General features: G+C 40.0%; 1 protein-coding gene across 1 annotated transcript in view; it reads left to right on the plus strand.

Moving 5' to 3' along the window:
- Positions 1-20,826, plus strand: part of LOC145994472 (dynein axonemal heavy chain 1-like) — a 1,132,367-nt gene that overhangs the window by 552,463 nt on the left and 559,078 nt on the right. The window contains exons 33-34 of the mRNA XM_083130607.1: positions 8,180-8,342; positions 14,228-14,346. Coding sequence (XP_082986733.1) covers positions 8,180-8,342; positions 14,228-14,346 — 282 coding nt within the window. The remainder of the gene's footprint in view (positions 1-8,179; positions 8,343-14,227; positions 14,347-20,826) is intronic.

Consider the following 20,826-nt stretch of genomic DNA (forward strand, 5'->3'; position numbering starts at 1 on the left):
AAAAAATAAAGTTTCCCCTGTACACTTGTATAATTTTAAACTCCAAGTTCGATACCCGGCGGAGGTGGTTCGAATCCCACTGTCGGTCCAGTTTCGATTAGCCTTACTGTGCATAAAGTAGACTTAAAAAAATCCAACCCAGAGTACACGCGTCAATACCATCCACCATGAGTGAACTAACATGATCATAATCATCGTCCCTCCCCTCCCTCCGATTGTTACCTCGCTTTTATGTTATTCGCGATGAAGAATAGTTTTTTCAAGCGCACGTTATGTATGCTTATTTTTTTTTGTTTAGTGTAATTTCGTTGTTTAATCAAAACACCACTTCGTGTTCACTAACACAACTCGCAATTATTATTAACACACACACACATGCAAGAGAAATAACAAGAAACAAAACTTACCTACAAGAAATCTGCTAGCAATTTAACACACACAAAACAGTAGTATAATCGCGTACAGTTGTAAAAACGTTACTCTTCTGTGCAGAAGCTTTCACATTACTGTGTTTGATCTGACCTACATCGACACCACAGAACAAAAATCATCTCTCCCCCCCCCCCCGTCGTCACATCCGATTGCGATGACAATATAAGCAAACTAGGTCGTGTCAATGTTGCCAACTCACTAGGCCGTATCAATGTTGCCTCTGATTTTCTGGTCGCCCGAAACTCGAACTGGACGGCATCGAAGTGGTGCGATACCTTTTCGGGAACCTCTCCTCGTACACGCTGAAGTACGTTTCGTTGTAATTCAACCTGGGAGAGAAGCTGATGCTAGAGGGCGAAATCGTGCAGACGCTCTACGAGAAAAATAAGATAGACGATTTATTGCTAAAGTGGCGCTCAAAAATAGGACGGAGGATAAAATTATTTTTGGTGCTGGATTTCACGTCACTCTACCCGAGCGTCATATGGTTGCAGCTAGACTCTCCTCTTTCAACGCGAACTTTGGGAGTGGCGCGAATTCCACACCGGAACGTCCGTTCCGCCGGGCACGGAAGTCGATGTTTATCGCGGCGACACGAATCCCCAACCGGCTGCACGGAAGCGAATCTTCACGTGTATTTCTCGCCCCACACGCTCAACGCGCCACGTGCATTCGCAAGGCCATGGCCTTGCGTAAAAAAATCAAGGAAGCTAAGAATTGCGAGACCTTGCTGCCGGGCAAATTGTTCGAAATGGACGCGAAACAGAACACAGCTAAATTGATAATGAACAGCATGTACGGTCAGATGTACGAACTGAAAGACTTTCCGGAAGAAATTCGATCTCACGTGAAACTCTACAGAGGTGTGGTTATCTAGAACTGCAGCCGTTAGAAAACCTTTTACTTTTTTTTGGTTGGGCACCACGCACCCTGGCGAGGTTATAGGGGCCAGGAATCCTAAAAAACAACAATTATTATTTGTTTGTTTGCGTCACAATACGAAAATAATGAGAGGCACGCGCGTGCGCGTGTGTGGCACATCGTTCCCCCGAGAGAGGTTTACAAAGGTCACGATATATATAAACATTGGCCCCCGGGACTTGGAAAAAATTTACGATAAGGTGCATTCGCTCACCACTGTTGCCAGCTACAGGTCTTTTAAATCTCTCTCTCTTTATCTTACAGCAACGTTGGCATATCTCTTTTTTTTTTTTTTTTTTTTTTAGTTGCAGGTGGTTTGCCAACACTCTCTAGTTAATAATGCTACATATTATACACACACACGCACACACATACTGTGTTGCCATCCATCCATCTCTCTCTTTTACGGCAGTATGTGTTTGTTGCCGGCTCTCCTTGCCCAGTGTGTGTATGTTACGCCAGTATATAAATTGGCTAAGCCTCAAAAAAAGGTAGTAGCTTTTGCTAAGTAGGAAGAAAAAAAAGGCTGTAGGTAGGTGTTGGCAGCATTGTCGGTTGTTTAACTCTTCCCCCCTCTCTCTCTCTCCTCTCTCTTTTTTGTAAAAGGTTATGGCAAGGGTATCAGTAGGTTGGCAAAAATTGCTTTATGCACTGTAAGGCAAGCCTCAAGCAAGGTTGCCAGCTCTTTGCTTTAGGTTAGGTTAGACCAAAAAAAACCTTGGTGATTTTTTCGAGTAAGGTGTTGGCAACATTGCGAGAAAAGCCTCAAGCAAGGTTGCCAGCTCCTTGCTTTAGGTTAGGTTAGACCAAAAAAAACCTTGGTGATTTTTTCGAGTAAGGTGTTGGCAACACTGCGAGAAAAGCCTCAAGCAAGGTTGCCAGCTCCTTGCTTTAGGTTAGGTTAGACCAAGAAAAAAACCTTGGTGATTTTTTCGAGTAAGGTGTTGGCAACACTGCGAGAAAATGGGGCTTATGCCTTACAAGAGCAAACCATTAAGGCGAGCCCCACTTTCGGTCCGTGAACCCGTGCACCTGCACTACTTTCATGTGCTGAAAATTATCTTTGAACAGAAACATAGTCAGTAGTGCTAATTTGAATGCTGAAATATTACTTCGCAAGGCGTGAATGCCAAAAAGGACCAAACTGACACGAGAGTAAGCAAAGCCACACAGATCAGAAGTTTGCACTTGGGACTGTGCAGGCAATAGAGACGATTGGGTGCCAAAACTAAGAATGGGGAGGAGGGGGGAGCAAGGGCAGTTTACTTTATCTTAGTAGGCAAGGCTTAGCATTAAGAGTCTATAGTGTAGGGGTAAAAAGTAGGGGGGGAACTGTCCACTTTCGCTGCCACTGTCTACAGGTAACAGCGACGTCAGACATTTTTTGTTTTGTTTAAAGCTTTGATGAACATCATATACTTGGAGGGAGGAAAATCGACGGAAAACATGTTTCAAACACGCCAGTCATTAAATTATTTCGCCACCAAACCTAGTAAATACCCCTGAGAGATATAAACATCCTGTAAAACCTAAAAAGAAATTTAATTTAATTTAGGCACATAAACTATAAATAGATTCTAAGAAGCAAAATAGGTTATTTTAGGCACTATAAAACTTTGTCAGTTGTTTCGTTTTTTAATGAAACGCTGATATAACTTGTTATTTCTTATTTATCTGCAAAGGAAAAAATAGGTTAAAAACCTAAAATCCGAGGTCTAGTAATCACTCACGCGCATCAGACCCACAGAGACATAGCTAGGTTGATCAGTTTCGGGGGGCCAAAACGTAAGATTTTATCTATCAAACTATTATAAATTAACAAACTACGTATTTATACCCCATATAGGCCTATGATGTATGCATACATTATATATATATATATATATATATATATATATATATATATATATATATAATCTTGGAAAGAGAAGGATCAAGGGCCTCCTGGGTGGCACATGATGGCATAGTCGCCTTGTAATCAAGGGGTTCCGGGTTCGATACTCAGTAGATGCTCATAGTGGTTCGGATCCCACTTTACACTGTAGAACCAGTCCCGATTAGCCTTACTGTGTATAAAGTGGACTTAAAACACCAACTCAATCAATCAATAAATTGGAAAGGAACATCATTTTCTTCTGTAGCCCCCAACAGTCTACGGATATACTCTCGCGAAATACACACCCATTATTCGGGAAACTAAATGCAGAATGAACTCATTAGCTTAATGGCTTATACACCAAGAACAATGTTATTAGTATTTAGATTTGTAAATTTGCTGGTAGAAAATTGAGAAGTAGATAAAAGCCTTTTCCGTGGTGTTAGATATAAAGTGCTGGAACCAGGTTTACAAGTATTGGCAGCAGTGTAAATATAAAATGTGTGCGTAATGAGTTCAAGTTAGGCATCTCATGTATACAGTTCATACCGGAATCGAATCCGGTATCTCTTAGTTCAAGGGCGGGCCCGAGTCTTCTATGGCATCTGATTGTTCACTTAGGAAATGATGTCGATAAGAAATTATATGCACACGTCTAATTTTTTAAAATTAATTTTATTTGTGTGTGGAAAACTGAATATATGATGGCACTGGATAAAACAAAGTTCCCACACTCTCAAATAATTACGCTCTCGTCTTTGGTTGCAGGTTCAACAACCTGCCCGTGTTCGATTCCTGATGGAGGCACATAGTTGTTCGGATCTCACTTTAAACTGTAGGTCCACTCCCGATTAACCTTACTGCGCATAAAGTGGACTTCAAACACCAGTTCAATTAATCAATCAATCGAAAGGTTCAAGGTTCGATAGCTGGTGGTCAGGCCGGTAGCCAGAATTTCATTTCGGAAGGGGCTTATCCCTTATGGGCAGCCGCCATCTAAAGACGAAAAGGTTAGGTGGAGGAGTAAATGCGCTGAAGATGCATTTCTTGGTATATTGCAACTTACCATATACAAAATGTTTAATCCTGTTTATGAAGAAAATTTAATTACTACTACACATTATTAAAATCAGATATTTGTAGGATTTCTGGAAAGGACTGCAGCCCCCGAGCCCCTTCCCTGGGTATGTGCTTGTATTAGTTTCAAAACGTTTGTTCTGTTCCAACATCGTGAGGACAATTTGGGAAGTACTTGAAAGCGATATGAAAGCAAATTCTGCTCTCGAAACTATGGGACTCGATGTGATGACCACGCGCAACCGAATGAAAGAACTCTTCGCAGGTCTTGTCCCTCAATATTAATTCTACTGACTAATTGTAAGTTTTTCTCGGCCTCCTCGATGACTCAGTGGTAGCGTCGCCGCATTTCAATCAAGAGGTCCCGGGTTCGATACCCGGTGGAGGTACATAGTGGTTCGGATCCCCGATTAGCCTTACTGTGCATACAGTGGACTTAAAACACGAACTCGATAATTGGAAGGTTTTAGAATATCTAAACATGTCTTTATATGCATCGTACAACTTTGCTGCTTTTCACCCTACTTTTACAGTTTTTCTTCCTAATAAATTCACTGAGTATAACACGCTACGAAACCAGAGGTCCAAGGTTCGGACATTGGACAGGTATGGTTGTATCATGTCTGTCCCATCGTCATTCCTTCGGCTCATCATTCATCCTCATCGTCGCATTTAACCCAAGAGGTAGAAAAGCGGCGTAATATAGAAATATATAAATGATTGATTTGGTTTATTTTACTTTGCTTTTCTGACACTTTTTGGCTAATCGTGAAGATGAAGATGACAATGAGTGATGTGAAATTGACGAGAGGACCATCATAAAGAACACACACGCCCAGTTCGGGATTCGAATCCAGGACCCCTGGCATCGTAATGCACCTTGTTAACCACTGCACAACAAATAGAAACAGAAAATGCTTGATAAGTTACTTGCTTCTCCATAACTCATGATTATATTATAAGTATTATTCGCTGTATGACTAGGGATTAATTATATTTGTATGTCTAGCCAACCTAGCCACCTAATCAGCAGCAGCTTTGTCGGGGCCAGTGTCCCCGCGTGTCCCCTAACGACGTCCCTGCAGACCCATTAGGTACGTAACAGGGAACCGGATTCACGGAACGTTCGCACGTTTACAGGTTGGTGAATACACTGGAAAAGTACAGAGAGAGCGTTTATCAAGTTCTAACCTTAAATATAAAATCAAAAATTGGGTAGATTCTAATAATATTTCTCAATAACCATCAAACAGTTCTTACCTGTTTTGCAACGGTTGTCCATATCGTCCTCTGGCCGAAATTTTGTGAGGCCTGCCTTGTCAGTTTTTGTTGAATTTCTCTCTTTGTAGCATTTACCCCTTCCGAACGAACATCCTTTCCTACCACAAAATGCCACATTTCCTAAGGAAACCATACTTTGCAAGCGAAGCGACTCGCCGACGTACAGTGTCGGACAGTTCCTAGTTGTAACGACTCTGCAGTAAACGTATTGAATAAACCTTCCATATCTGATCTCTGGTATAAAAGTATAATGAACAGTGCTTGAAGTGGACAATGTTAGCTGGGGTTGTGTTTGGTCGAGCTTTGGGGTTATCTGTGGAGATACTCCTATGGTTTAACATAGTGATAATGAGAGAGCAGAGGAATGTCTTATGTATTTTCTATGCCTCCTGTATCCCCCTACTCTTCGAGCACTGAATAAAACAAAAAATGAGTTAACTAACTTGAGAAACTTTATTGTCGTTTGTACAGTCACCGGCAATAAGAAAGGGACACCTAGATCTAGAAATGCTCGCTTCCTTGCTAGGAGTGGATTTTAGTAGCAAAATTTGAATGGCAAGTTCTGCCAACGCCGTAGGGTTACGCAACACACAACACATTGCAGGGAAGCGAGTATTTCAGGATCTAGGTCTCTCATTATTATTGTCTGTGATTGTACATACAGTTTTCTCTACATATAAAGTAAATCTATGGCAAAAACAGCCCTCTAAAAGCCAATGCCTGCCAGAGCTGTAACATTTTCCATATACTGTATAATATACCTCGATATATGCAGTAGTGTGGCGACCAATCCGTCTTCAATTTCTGCCTACGTGTTCGACAGCATTGAAGGCGTCATGTCTCCTCGATAGCAGCACAAATGCGTCCTCGTAGACCAGGATGGTCACGTACTGGTCGTCGGTACATTTGACATTTTGCAAATCCCCACAGAGAAAAAATTAAAGAGATGTGAAGTGCGGGAGGGGGAGAAGAGATATAATAAGCACCCCTCCCAATGCGGCGTTCAGGAGACGCAAAGTCTAAAAAATATCTCACCACATCCACGTAATGGCATGGAGGAAGTGTCATGAACCTTGGCTTTTATTAAGTTTATTTAAACTTTCTTCCCCAACATTTAAGTTTGTCGATTGTTGTCTAAAAGTGGCAATAAATCAAACATAATCTTCAAGTCTTAAAACTTTCATTTTTTTTAAGAGTTGGTTCTTCTGTACATATTTCTGGAATAATTTGCCAATTGTCGTTCAGATGTTCTTTAAATCTCTTCCTGATAGTCTCTTAACGTAGAGATTCTTCATTCGCCATATTTGATTTGTTTGTTTCAAATATAACTGATTACGTTTGCAGTGAACATGTAAAATGGGATATCTACATGTGGGAGCCGACAATTTTCATGAAATATTTTATAAAATCGCCACAGCAAGTATAATCCTCTGTGGGGCTCGTCGTCCAAATCTTCGCGATTAACCCAAGTTTGCAGAAAAGCGAAGGGAAATTAATATCAATCATAAAATTCCGTCACTATCGCTAACTTTCCCCCTGAGAAATGTGAATATAAAACCTGCTTTGGAATCTAGTCTTCAATTGTTTCAGCAGGAAGCGTTCTAGACCACCGTGTTTTGCTTCATCCGTCTGATGCGCACTGGTGAATTCTGAGAAAGAGATATTTGAGGCAGTCTGTGTACACACAATGGCAAAGGAAAGAGTAGGCTTTTCATTGTTTGTTTTCAACACTGTGATGATAATGAAATAGAAACATCAATGAGTAAATGTCAACATTTGCTTCAAATAAACATAATTCAATTTATTAAAACAACAGAGGATGTAGAAAAAAATAATGAAAATAACATTGGACAATTTTCCTGCTATTATCCTTGCCGTTGGCTGTACACAGTGGGATCCATGAGTATCACCGTGCAAATTGTCCATCAACATGTTCGTGCAGTTTATTTGACCCAACAAGAGCTTCAAGAATTTAAAACAAAACTCAAAACAAGCTGTTGACAAGTTCTGCAACAGCATACATACAAATCCATCACATAGGATGTAAGATAAAAATTAATAAAAATAGTCGTGGGACATTTGCACGGTAATACTCATGGATCCCACTGTACCACACGTAAGCATGTTTCCTTATATCTATAAAGTCCTGGTCCTATATATTCCAATAACTGCAATCCAATGTTCTTTAAGAAAACGTCAACTTTATTCTTTGGGGTGATCTTCCAGCCCCAAATAGTGCCGAACTGTTTCGGAAAACTGGAAGGTCATTTTGAGGACCTTTATCTACTTCAAACATCCGTCCTACAAAATTCTGTATAAACTCTAAAAAATATATATAACTGAGTTGCATCCAAATGTGGTGGCAACAGAACACTCCCTTTGGTGATGGCGTTGTTTTAGCACCATTTGCTGTCAAAGTACCAAGTATGGGGAGCCCTTCAAAACTCGATTAGGTATTGCAGCAATACAGCACTTTTGGTAGCAACTTCGTTGCATATTTTTTAGGGTGTAGAAAAAGTGCTGGGGCAATGATGTTTGCAAACTACTCACGAATCCCAGTATTCACCTGGTTTATTTTTTGTATAATTGCAGCAAAACTTATGGGTCCTTGGTTCGTGTTCTCCCTTGTTTGGAGCGTTGGAGGAACATGTGACCACAACGGTAGAGTTATCTTCTCTGATTGGCTCCGGGGGAAGATGCGGGAATACGAAGAGGTGCCCTATTTTCCAGAGGAAGGACAAGTATATGATTACAGGTTAATATATGTCAAGGAGTACAGTACCATTACATTTAGTGCTGTTTTCATTAAAATCTCTTATAGTTATTATAATTATTGTTCATTAAATTGATGTTTAATATAAATGTTCATTAAGTTATTAAAAAAGAATTGTTTACACTCTGTTCCGAGCAAGGGAATGAAAACATGTACTCTGCGCAAGTAGGACTCGAGAATGCATGGAGGGGAAAACGCGGCTGCTGCTACCAGCTGCTGCCACCAACTTGCTTTCTCCCTTGCTCTACCGTTATGCGCGGTATTGCTCCACAGATTCGCGAGACAGAGTGTAAGTATGGAAATATAGAGGAAAGAGAAATTGAGAAAACACAATTTCTATCCACACCGAACGTAAAGTAAAAAAATTACTATTAATTTCCTTACTCGTTAGTTAACGACAGTAACAGGGTTTCCCCGATGGAGTAGAAGTAACGTCATTGCCTTTTTGTGTTCCCCTGGTTCGATACGCGGTGGAGACACATAGTGGTTCGGATCCCAATTTAAACTGTAAGTCCAGTACCGATTAGCCTATCTGTGCATAAAATGAACTTAAAAAATAAAACTCAAACTTATGACACAAGTAAGAGTTAGCGTTACTAATTTACATTATAAAATAAGTTAAAATATGTTTAAAGAATATAAAATATGTGTCTTTTGTACAAGTTAAACAAGTAAACCAACTTACAGCCCTATTACATCCGTATCAATCCCTAAGATTATATGCTTAGCATTTTATTGCGGCAAAGTTTGAAACTCAAATTGTTGTGGTTTAACTATAATTATTCTGCGATGGCAGAATGGATTTCTAGGATTTTGGTAGCTATTTAATATATGAAGGAAAATATTTGTTATTGGGGCGCAAAAAATTTGATGTTGATGTTTATATATTTATATAAAATAAATATTTTTATTAATTGGCGTTTAAAATAGAATTTTGCTAATAAAATTATATATTTATTTTATAAAATCTTTCTAAATACTTCACATTGACCAGAGCATTCACTTGTTTTTCTCAATTGTCTCAGCCTCTAAAACATATAAACAATACACAATATTGTGCTATGCAAATTTTCTAAGCTATTCAAAAAACAAATAGTTTTTTCTGCCTATAACGAACGAACGAACCGTGAAGTTCGTGGGATCTTACCAAGAATGTTAACCAATTAATCAATGGCTGATGTTGTAGGACTGATGACCCCTGATTTTAGCAAGTTGTCAATTTGCTGATTAATTTCCGACCGCAGGTCTACAGGTATAGGGTAGGCTGGGACGTGAAATCCAGAATCGTCTTTTAACTTTATACGATGCGTATAATTTGTGGCACAACCAATGTCCTGCTCGGACCATGAAAACACATCTACATACCTCTCTAATAATTGCGTAAGTCGCAACTTCTGATCGGGTTCTAATGCTGGATTAATATCAAATTTAGTAATGTCGTGCACTGTTTTTGTCATGGTGCCAGTTTCCTTGGTCACCATAACGTTAGGTCCTTCGTCACCTGCAGTATAACGCGAAGCTGGTACTGGATTTTGCCATGCCTCTGCGGTACCTAAGCGTGCCCCTTTCCTAATTTTAATTTTGTAAGAATTTGGGTTAGTAATCCAAATTAAAAATGACTCCGGATTTACAATGGCTCGAGGCACCATTAAACCTGTGTCCATTTGAAACTGTAAATCTGGTTCTAAATAAGTTAAATTCTGATTACTAGAATTTGTCAATTTGACAGGAATACACAAATGAGACCTAGGTTTAATTCTAATTTGTCTGGAAGTTACAAATTCTGGCACATATAAATTCCTGATCAGACTAGCAACTTTTATGGATACCTCAAAGGTTTTTCTGTGTTCCGTCCTTAACTGGTTCCGCGGAGGAGTACCAAATCTCCTCAATGTGAGTCGATTTTGATCAAAATCCAAATTTGCTTTATGAGCTCTTAAAAAATCGTTACCCAAGATTGTCCCATGTTCAAAATTTGGAATCATCCGAAAAGGGTGGGTAAAATTGCGGCCGTTTATTGCAAATGTTAACAGGACAATCTCTTTAATTTCAATTTGTTCCTTTGCTACTCCCCTTATGGCCGTATGAATTTTAAAACGTTTGGCGGTTGAAGGAATACCTCGATTACTAGTAACTGATACTTGGCTCCCGGAATTCACAAGAAACCTCTGACGTTGTCCCCCTAACACTGTGTTAATATATATTAATTCCTCATAGGGGAAAGTAGAGACTGAAATTAGCTTTCCTACAAAATCTGCGCATACGTCTCTTCTATGGGCAGTTACCGCTCGTTTAAAGCCTCCTTGTTTTGAAAACAAGTGGCTGTCGAGTGATTGGGGTAGTTACAAATAGAGCAGGGTGGTCTCCCCCGTTGCTCTTCCCTATCTTCCTGGCCTCGTCCTGCTGAAGACGAGGAACCCCGCGAGTTCTGTCCGCGGAAGTTTCCACGTCCTCACCATTGTTGGGTATTGCCATATCGCCTATTGCGATCTGAATTATTATTATTATTAGGGCGTGTATTTCTATACTCCCTATTATACTGTGGTCGTCTATTATTATTACCCCGGTAGGAACCTCTATAATTATTTCCTGCCTGATAATTACCTTTATAATATGGTTCTCTAAATTGTCTCTCACTCTCTCACTAGATGCTGTGGTGCTGTTTTTGATTGTCCATGCTATCCAGTCTAAAAGTAAGACTAGCTAATCTAGCTTCCAAACCAGTTTCCTGAGTCTGGACTTGAGCCTTGTTACTTTGAGGCTTTGAATTGTTTGCTAATTTCAATTGTTCAACCTCCTTCTGCAAGGCATTGAATCTTGCGTCGATCTCTGAAGTAGGTCGCGATTGTGCAGACTCAGCAGTAGCCAGATTGTTATTCTGCAATAAAATCTGCTGATGTTGCGAAAGTGTTGGTGCGCTGTTCAATGGAAGGAATAAACTATCCCTTTGATCTTCACACCTCAGCTCTTTCAGCTTGCGCTGTCTCATCAAAAACTGAAGCTTTTCGAAGGATTTTAAATCCTTAAGCAACCCATGCACTGACTCGTATTCTTTATGATGGATATCTTTCATGTAATCTACCTGCAATCCTAATATAATTTGTTTGATCTGCTGTTGAACGCCCATTTTGGGATCCGCTTTAAGTAAAAGTAACTGCTTGTCCCGAACATAATTTGTAACTGGCTCAGTTTCCTTATGTAACCTGTATCGAATTTGTTCCTCGATCTGGAGTTGATCCAAGGACCCTGTAAATTCGTCTTTAATTTTTTGTCGTATATTCTCGTAAGAACTGTCTTGGTTTTCTGGGACATCCTTCCAAACCTGATACCATCGTAACGCTGGCCCGGCCAAAAGGGCTGGGAACATTTCCTGCTTTCTGGCGCTGTTCCAACCATTTAAAATGGCAAGGCTATCTACTTTGTCTAAAAATTTCGATACATCTTCCCCGGCTATCCCTTGAAATGGGATACCCTCTAAAATTGTTGGGGAAACAAATTGAGACTGAGCCATAGTTGCAAATTGTGTTTAGCCTAAATCTCTAAAATCCTGACCTTGTTGCTCTAATTGCTTTTCATATTCCTGTTTTTCTAATAATTGTCGCTGAAGGCGTCTAGTTAATATTGGGCTACGTTTAAATTTGGGGGTTAAACTTGCAGTTGGACCGCTGACATCTAAATTAAAACTTGTAGTCCCTCGTGCTATATCTAATAATTGATCCAACGTGTCATCGAGTTCATCAGCAAGGTGGAAGCTCGACATCTATCATGGCATATGTAATAAAAAATTCCCATCCGGTTAAAAAAAACCTTTAAGCCCTATGTATTTTCAAAATGAAATATCGCAAGGACATACTAAAAAAAACTAAACAAGTGAGCAAAATTTTGGGGTGGGTTTAATTTAAAACTGGTTATTAGAACTATTCTTTCAATTTTCATTTACTTCATGGTGAAATAAATGAAAATCCCAGCACCTCGACCACGTATCAAAACGAAGATAGAGGGAAAATTTCAAAGCTAACAATTAACAGCAACTCTTTTCATTTCCGAAAAAAAAATGAAAAGGCCTGAAGCACTCCACCACGTATCATTCTAAAGAATGATGGGATCTGAACCTGTCATTGTGCAATTAATTGCTGGGTGATGTAAGTTACTCATCATTCATCCTCTGATGAGAGCACTCGTCATTGGCATGACGAGTTAACGCTTGGCAATACGAAAGGTACAAATAAGATTAAGGAACTAAACTGCAGAAAAGACAATGGTCACTCGTTGGGTTTTGTGAACCTTTGAACCTGAATCATGGCTGGGTGTTAGGATAGTTACCTGTCTATCTGATAAATTATGATAAATAAAATATACGAAGTCCTCTGTTGGCTTCTCACTTGGTTGACCAGAGCGTCGTCTCACTTCTGCCCTACTGCTCTCCTAACCTCTTCTCCCTTCTCAACTCCAATCCAAAGTCAGTCCCCTCTCAGCTTGTGTCCCCTCTATATCACTAGGCCATGGAGCTCTTCCTCCATACCGAATCGTGTTTTTAATTGCCACTATGCAAACCGCCGACTCCATAGGCAGAAGAAACTACCTGTTTCCTGAACAGCTCAGGAGGTTTGCATAGCACAACACTGTGCATTGTTTACGTGCCTCAGAGGCTGAGACAACTGAGAAAAACAAGTGAATGCCCTGGTCAACGTGAAGCATTCAGAGAGACTTTATAAAATAAACATATAATCTTAGGGATTGATACGCTTCCATATACTGCATACACAGTTTCGCCTATGTTCAGAACATATTCTACATATACTTGTATAATATAATATTTCGAAGACACGTGAAAATTTGGAATTCAGTTTTCCACTTACTTCATGTATAAAAATATTAAGATCAATTTTTGAAATAGAATAGTTGTATATACACGTCTGTTTTACTTTATATTATTTACCTTCCATTTTTTTTGTTTTACTCTTTTTATGTGTTTAGAGTGATCATGTATGTTATATATGCATTACATACTTTTTTATTATTTATTTCCTTTCAACAGTAAATGTTATTACACATGGAAGGTTAAGGTTGTGTTCTACGAATTATTAAACTATGTATGTAAATAAGGATGAATATGTTCCATTTGTACAGTTGTATATACTTACTTTATTATATTATGTAGATATATGTTTGTTTTGATTAAATTGTCGTACAGAGTCCACTTTATGCACAGAAAGGCTAATCATGAATGGGCCTACATTTTAAAGTGGGATCCGAACCACTATGTGCCTCCACTGGGTATGGAATCCGGGACCCATTGCTTACAAGGCAATGACGCTACCACTGCGTCATCGGGGAGGCATGATATATGTTTGTGTGTGTGTGCTTGTGTATGACTACATGCATGTATATTGTCATGTGTATATGTTCATTATTTAAATACAAAAGTGTATACTGCAGTGTATGCTATCCTGTAAATGTAGATATTTTATCTATTGGAGGCACTGGCGTACGCAGAAGGGGTGGGGGCTGATGGGGCTACAGCCCCATTAAATTTTGAGAAAAAAATCAAATAAAGATTGGAAGAAACAGAGTAAATGCAACCCCACCTTAAAATTACCAAGGTTATAAATAGTAATGAAAAAATATTCTACAGCGTATCTTTCCCTCCCGCCGAGAACGCAGCTGTGTAAAATCCATCTTTATAATTCCAGCCCCCTCCGAAAATAAATCCTGCGTACGCCAATGGTTGGAGGAAAATCAATGTCAATAAATGGTCAATAAATACAATGTATGTACAAGTTATGTATGTAAGTATGTATACTTACTATGTTTAAATAAATACTAAGGTTGTTAATTCTCATTTTCCCTTTTCATGGACAATGAAGATTACATGACGGTGGCTTCACGGATCCCACAGACGATGGAGAGCCCCACAATCCAAAATGGCTGTCCTGGATGAAAGGTGTTCCTGAGTACGTCATAAATCCAGACATGAAGTATTCAGGTAAGTAACGATTATTACTGTTAACTATGACAATTATAGTTAATTCTGTACTTTTATTTATAAATCCTTGAGTGAGTTAATGTTTGTAAGTTGTTGCGACTCGTTCTCAAAACAGGGCAATGGCTCTATGTGTAATGGAAGGCGATAATTGATCGGAAAGTGTCTAAAGGTAAATTCACACGGGCCTCAGAGGGGTGCGCTTGTGGATCGTCCGTATCTCATTTCATCAGCATGTGTCAGATCCTATAGCAGTATACGTCTCTTCACTATAGGCAGTGGCTCCACCTAGCCTAGTGGCGTGTCTATGGATAGTTTGTGGACCAACTGTGGTGCGTTTCATTAGCATTCGCTAGATTCCATATGGAGGCACATTGCGCAGTATTTCGGTTCCAACTTCAAACTGTAGGTCCAGTCTCGATGAACCTCTCTGCGCATCAAGTGGACTTACACTTTAAAAAGGAATACAATTCAATTCTAAATTATATAGTAGGATATGAGTTTTACTTTAGCCGTGTTTCCACCAAGGATACGTTGGTGGAACCGCCTTTCGTGCGTTTGTGGATCGCTTTTTGTGCGTTTGTGGACCGCCTTTTGAGAGTTTGTGGATCGTCTTTTGGGTTTTGTGGACCATCTGTAGTGCGTTTCATTAGCATTCCCTAGTATCTTTAATAAGGCACTCGCTTTATTTCATGCAGCGGTCCGCCTTTTGTGCCTTTGTGGATTGTTTGTGGGCAGCCTTTTGTGCGTTTGTGAACCGTCTGTGAGGCGTTTCATCAGCACATTCTACATTCTATTGTAGAATACTCATACTGTATGTTGTAGGAATTTCAGCGTATATTTTTTATCAAGTACCTAATTGAACGGGTTAATGTTACAATGGTGTAAGTCACTTTTTTTAAAAAAATGACTTAGGCACAGAAACCAGATCTTTATAAGTCAATCTGTTAACAGAAAACGTGAAGTAAATCAGAGATTCATTAAACTGTCAACAGATGACAGTTTAAGGTCTAAAGTAAGAATCACGAACCTTCCGACCTTCTGTAAACAACCGTCTCACTTCGAGTAACGTATCACTCCGCGCCAGCTGTTCGTGAATGGTGCGGCCATCATATGCTGCTCACTCGCAACCTTTAATTTTACATAACATGGAAAAACGTATTCTTATTTTAACTGATAATCTACACATTGAAGTATAATAAATTTTCTACAAGTGATTAAATACGTGTTCTTGATCAAGAATGAACATATTTTTCTACGCCAAAGTTAAATTTATCTGACCTGGGTTAACAGATCCCCCTTCCCCCCTCCTCTCTCTGTATGACAGCGCCAAAGTTATACAAGAGAGAGAGAGAGAGAGAGAGAGAGAGAGAGAGAGAGAGAGAGAGAGAGAGAGAGATTCGTTTCAGTAATTCAAGCCTTTTGGTTTCCACCAAATCATTGCCCAACATTGGTGACATGTGGAGTATTGTTTTCTCCTTTGTGCAACAAATATACCGCCAGTTTTAGCAGAAGCTAAACAAAGATAAGCCGGGGAATAAAAAGAGATTGTTTATCTTTCTCTCGGTTTCTCGTGCACTAGAAAACAAGAAGCCGATAATAAGCACATTATTTACGCACGTCTCATGCAAGTAATGTATTTTCTTACCTTGATTCAGTACTTCCTTTTTGAACTTGAGGTACTTTCGGCGCTAGACATCATCCTGTCAGAGTACGGTCTGTCAAATTTGCTTGCCAAAAAGGAACTCAACGTCGCACAAGAGGCGATTTAACGTCGACTGCTAAAATTGGGATGATCGTCATCAATCATCACTATCAACATCTTCTCCACAGTGGACAGGACGGCTCTTTGATTGAAAGAATACGAAAGCACCTCGCGTTGTATTGCATTTATCAACAAATTCGGTGTACTTGTTTATACGAGCAACAACGTGTTTTTTTCCCGGGACTCACAACTTGACCGGTCGGTTTCCTATCTTTCACCACACCGAAAACACAAAGACGCAGACACACAATTACACTTGGACACCAACTTCACTGCTTGCTCAGGATAGCACCGACACAACGTCACATAAACGTTAAGAACAACCTGCTTCTTGCCACTTTTCAAACGGCTGTATTTCCGAAAGACTACTCTGGAAACACGGGAGACCTTCCTGCACGCATGGAAGTCACCATGTTCGAAACTGGCGCTATTTTCTTGCTGTTCACGTGATCGATTGTAATTTATACAATAATCACGTATTATTATTATAAACAGAAACCTTTAATGAAAATATATTTTAAAATGTATAATCCAATGTAATTTACACGTTTTTCTTCCATTAGCGTACTTTCATAGAACGGACTACATGATGCGGAAGAAATCCGTTATTAGGCTGTTGCCAACCACAATACTTCTCACTAAGTCAAGTACAGAAACGGAAGTGGTATGTCGATTGTCGGCATATGATATTGTGATTTCACATTGTCAGTGACGATCCTCCGGGGATGGGGAAGGGGGTGGGACGCAGGAGTCGATCTATAATACAGAGGTGTTCACCATCCGGATGGTGACATCCTCACACTCCTGAATACTTTTGCGGGTGAAGGAGGGCAGGCCATAGGGTGAGGGAGGTTGATGTAAAATGAACACCTCACAAGAGAGAAGAAAAATGTGACAATATTTAAAAATTCACCCCCAAATATGCATTTTATTTTACATGTAGCGTACAATAAAATGTGACTGCCTCAAAATATTTCTGTATTCTACAGTCTTCTTTCCCCAGTTTTATGCTTCTCTAAGTTGCCGTTTTAGTTTCCCTTGGTGTCTTTGCTGCATAATTATTAATTTAGTCAATCAAATCATATGTATTAGCTTACTTTCATTATCTATAATAATAAATCATAATACTTTCCAACATCAAATATATTTAATGAAGAAACCCCGGTTTCAAAACGTAATTTATCTCATGTGTCACATTCTTCTAGCAAGGTTTTTTTAGTAAAATATGAGAGAAAATTAATCCTTTGGTACGGAACCGTCTTACTTCTGGGGGATAAGATGTACATTTTGTATTTGATTTTTTTTTTTAATTTAGCGTTGCTTTTCTTCCACTTTTGGCTAATCCCGACGATGAGAATGAGTGATCGTCAGATGAAATTGATGAAGGGACACTCACAAATAACACCCATGCCGGGATTCGAGCCAAGGAACTTCGGTGATGAGTCTGAAAGTCTGCCACCAGGCAAGATGTACATTTTTTAAACTTTTTTTAAACATACATTCAATAACTCAGTGATACACTGCTTATTCCGCATCTGTTGACAAATGGAATGTTTTTACACCTTGTAGGCTATGTGGATTATTTTTTTTCATACGTTTGCAACACTGTTAGGGTACACGTGCTTTTGTTTACAGAAGGTCTTAAGTTCTATGATTCTCACTTTAGTGATAAAGGAAACAACTATTGTGTTGATCAGCAAAGTGCTGTGAGCGAGACTTTTTTTTCTTTTTAAGAAAGTGACTTACACCGCTGTAACTTTAACCTGTCCAATTCTCTCTCGACTAGAATTCATATTACCTGAAATGGTAGCAATACTACGTGTGCACCCTTCGTCTCCCTGTTCTCACAGCAATATGGCACTCTTGGAAACTGAACTTTTGGTCTTGAAGCTTTCAGTGTTGTCTTTATCTCCTTGACGTTTCCAGCTTAAGTTGCCTTCGTTTCGAGGAAAACCTCTCTGAATTGCGCTTGTGCTTGCAAACTTTCACAAAGTTTTAATAACGTGTTGCGGTATCCGCGTAGCTTATGTTTTTTTGCGGTGTAAAAATATATACATTTTTGGTACATTGCTTTATGTAGCTACTTCAACATCTCATTAATATCATCAATAAGAACTTGGCACGCTGTTAAGGGCCTTGCTTAATGAGGTTAATAAATAGGTTTCTGAGTTGTGATGATGTCGACTGAATTCTGTTCTATGGCTTTCTCAGAGTTCGCAACTTTCCGTTGAGCCCGAATTATTAGGCGAAGGAAACCAAGGCAAAAGTTCATGTTCGTGTGTATGCGGAAAGGGTGTGAGTTCAACCGCCCTTACAGTCGGCACTTGAATGAAATTAGGTGAGTAACTGAAACTTCAATACACGGAAGGTCGCGCTTTTCAAACTTGCGCAATGTACAGTTCTCGGCAACAAAAAAGGGACACCTAGACCCTGAAAAACTCGCTTTCTTGCAAGGCGTATGTGTGTCGCCCAATTCCACGGCGATAAGTGGATTTTATTAGGACCATGTCAATGGAAAGCTCTGCCACCAACGTAGAGTTAGGCAACCCGCATAACCTCTTGCAGCGAAGCTAGTTTTTCAGGATCTAGCTGTCACATTTTTTTGCCGTACAAAAGGAATCGCAGAAAAAGAACTAATTGTTGTTGAGTGGTTAAATCGGTTTTTGTTTCTGCGGAATAACACGATTCTCAGCGGGCGTCCACCACATTAGTCCACATTGAACGAAAAAAATGTTTCATGTAGCAGTGGTATATTCCTACAGACATGCCCAGTCACGTTGAAAATAGGTAGATACTTCTTTGGGAAAAATAGTAATATGGGGGAGGGTCTATAAGCAAAGCAGTGTAGTCATCTTACGGAATAGATTTCCGGAAATGGATTCTCGCTTCAGTGTGGGTTGCACCAAACTTGCAGGAAAGCAAAGCTTTTCGAAGACATCCAATCCCGTCCCTCTGCCGTCATTCAATCTCCACGTCCTTCACACTCTCTCGTCATTCTATATCTTCGTCCTTCACTCTCTCCCATCATTCTACCTCCACGTCCTTCACACTCTCCCCTCAATCTACCTCCACGTCCTTCACACTATCCCCTCATTCTGTCTCCACATCCTTCACACTCTCCCCTCATTCTGTCTCCACGTCCTTCACACTCTCCCCTCATTCTACCTCCACGTCCTTCACACTCTCCCCTCATTCTACCTCCACGTCCTTCACACTCTCCCCTCATTCTACCTCCTCGTCCTTCACACTCTCCCCTCATTCTGTCTCCACGTCCTTCACACTATCCCCTCATTCTGTCTCCACATCCTTCACACTCTCCCCTCATTCTGTCTCCACGTCCTTCACACTCTCCCCTCATTCTACCTCCACGTCCTTCACACTCTCCCCTCATTCTACCTCCACGTCCTTCACACTCTCCCCTCATTCTACCTCCACGTCCTTCACACTCTCCCCTCATTCTACCTCCACGTCCTTCACACTCTCCCATCATTCTATCTCCACGTCCTTTACACTCTCCCGTCATTTGCTCTCCCCATGTCCTTCACACTCTCCCGTCATTTACATTTACTCTCTCCACGTCCTTCCACTTCTCTTCTCTTGCACTCTTCCATCTTTACACTCTTACTTCCCCCCTATTCCATCCTTACTCTCTCTCCTCTTCACATTTTCACTTTCCATCTCTCTTTCTCTCACATTCCCTCGCTCGCTTTTCCCATTGCCCTCCTACTCTCCATCCAGTTCTTTTCCCTTTCTCCTCATCTATCTCGTGCTCTCTATCTTGCCCTCCCTCTCTTTCCTTCTTTCTCTTTCTCATTTGCACGCACGCATTGAAGTTAAGACGTCGATTGCCCACAATTCAACAAGTTAAATCTCCATGAAATTGTTTAATTCCATGACTTTCCTCAACAAGTGGTCTCCAATCCAGCAATATAGTGGTATCATCAGAGTATTTCTGCGGCAGCTTGCAGGTGTTTAACGATAAATTTTACGAACAGCAAACGAGCAGAATTAAATCACCATTATCTGCAGCTTTTGACAGAAGTTCTCGCCGCTATAAAAATCTTTGTCCTCCTGCGATGCGTATCTCTGAACGGAGATTGTGAATCCTTTGGTTACCACGGTAACTGTTAATCTCCAGCGGGAGTGCGTCGATAACGTCGAAGATTCGGCGAGCCGTACTAGATTCCCCTAATCTCCGTAATGATTTAGTCCTGACGTTTAAAAACGGTCACATTTTCGGTTGAAAAAGTTTTCAAAAAAATCCATCGTCGCTGGAGTATTAAAATTCGTTTTCGCTGTGATTTCTAATATAGAAAGCTCATGCTCATTGGTGGTTACAAATTGCTTGCCCGACAAACAGAATGGCAACTACTTTTCTCCCGAAAAGGATTACTTTAAAGCTCATCCAAAGAGGCTAATCGATTAGTCATTTCGCTAAAACGGAAATGCTCTTTTCGGCTAATTAGTACAGTTAGCTAGAATGGAGTTCAAAGATGGTCTTCTTGTTTGTTTCATCCGTATCAAAGCTAATGCCAGTTACGTTGCAATCTTGAGAGAATTGCAGTTGTTATGGGACCTTTAGAAATATTACCCCATATCTTTTGGGCAGGAAGCGAAGGAAAGGTTAAAATGAAAAGGTTACGCAAGGTTGCTTATTCAGGATCTGTAAGTTGGAGAACTTTCAGTGTTCTTTCCAGTAAATCAGTAACATTCAAATC

Source organism: Lepisma saccharinum, chromosome 10, assembly GCF_977018435.1.
Source record: "Lepisma saccharinum chromosome 10, izLepSacc3.1, whole genome shotgun sequence".
NCBI lineage: Eukaryota > Metazoa > Arthropoda > Insecta > Zygentoma > Lepismatidae > Lepisma > Lepisma saccharinum.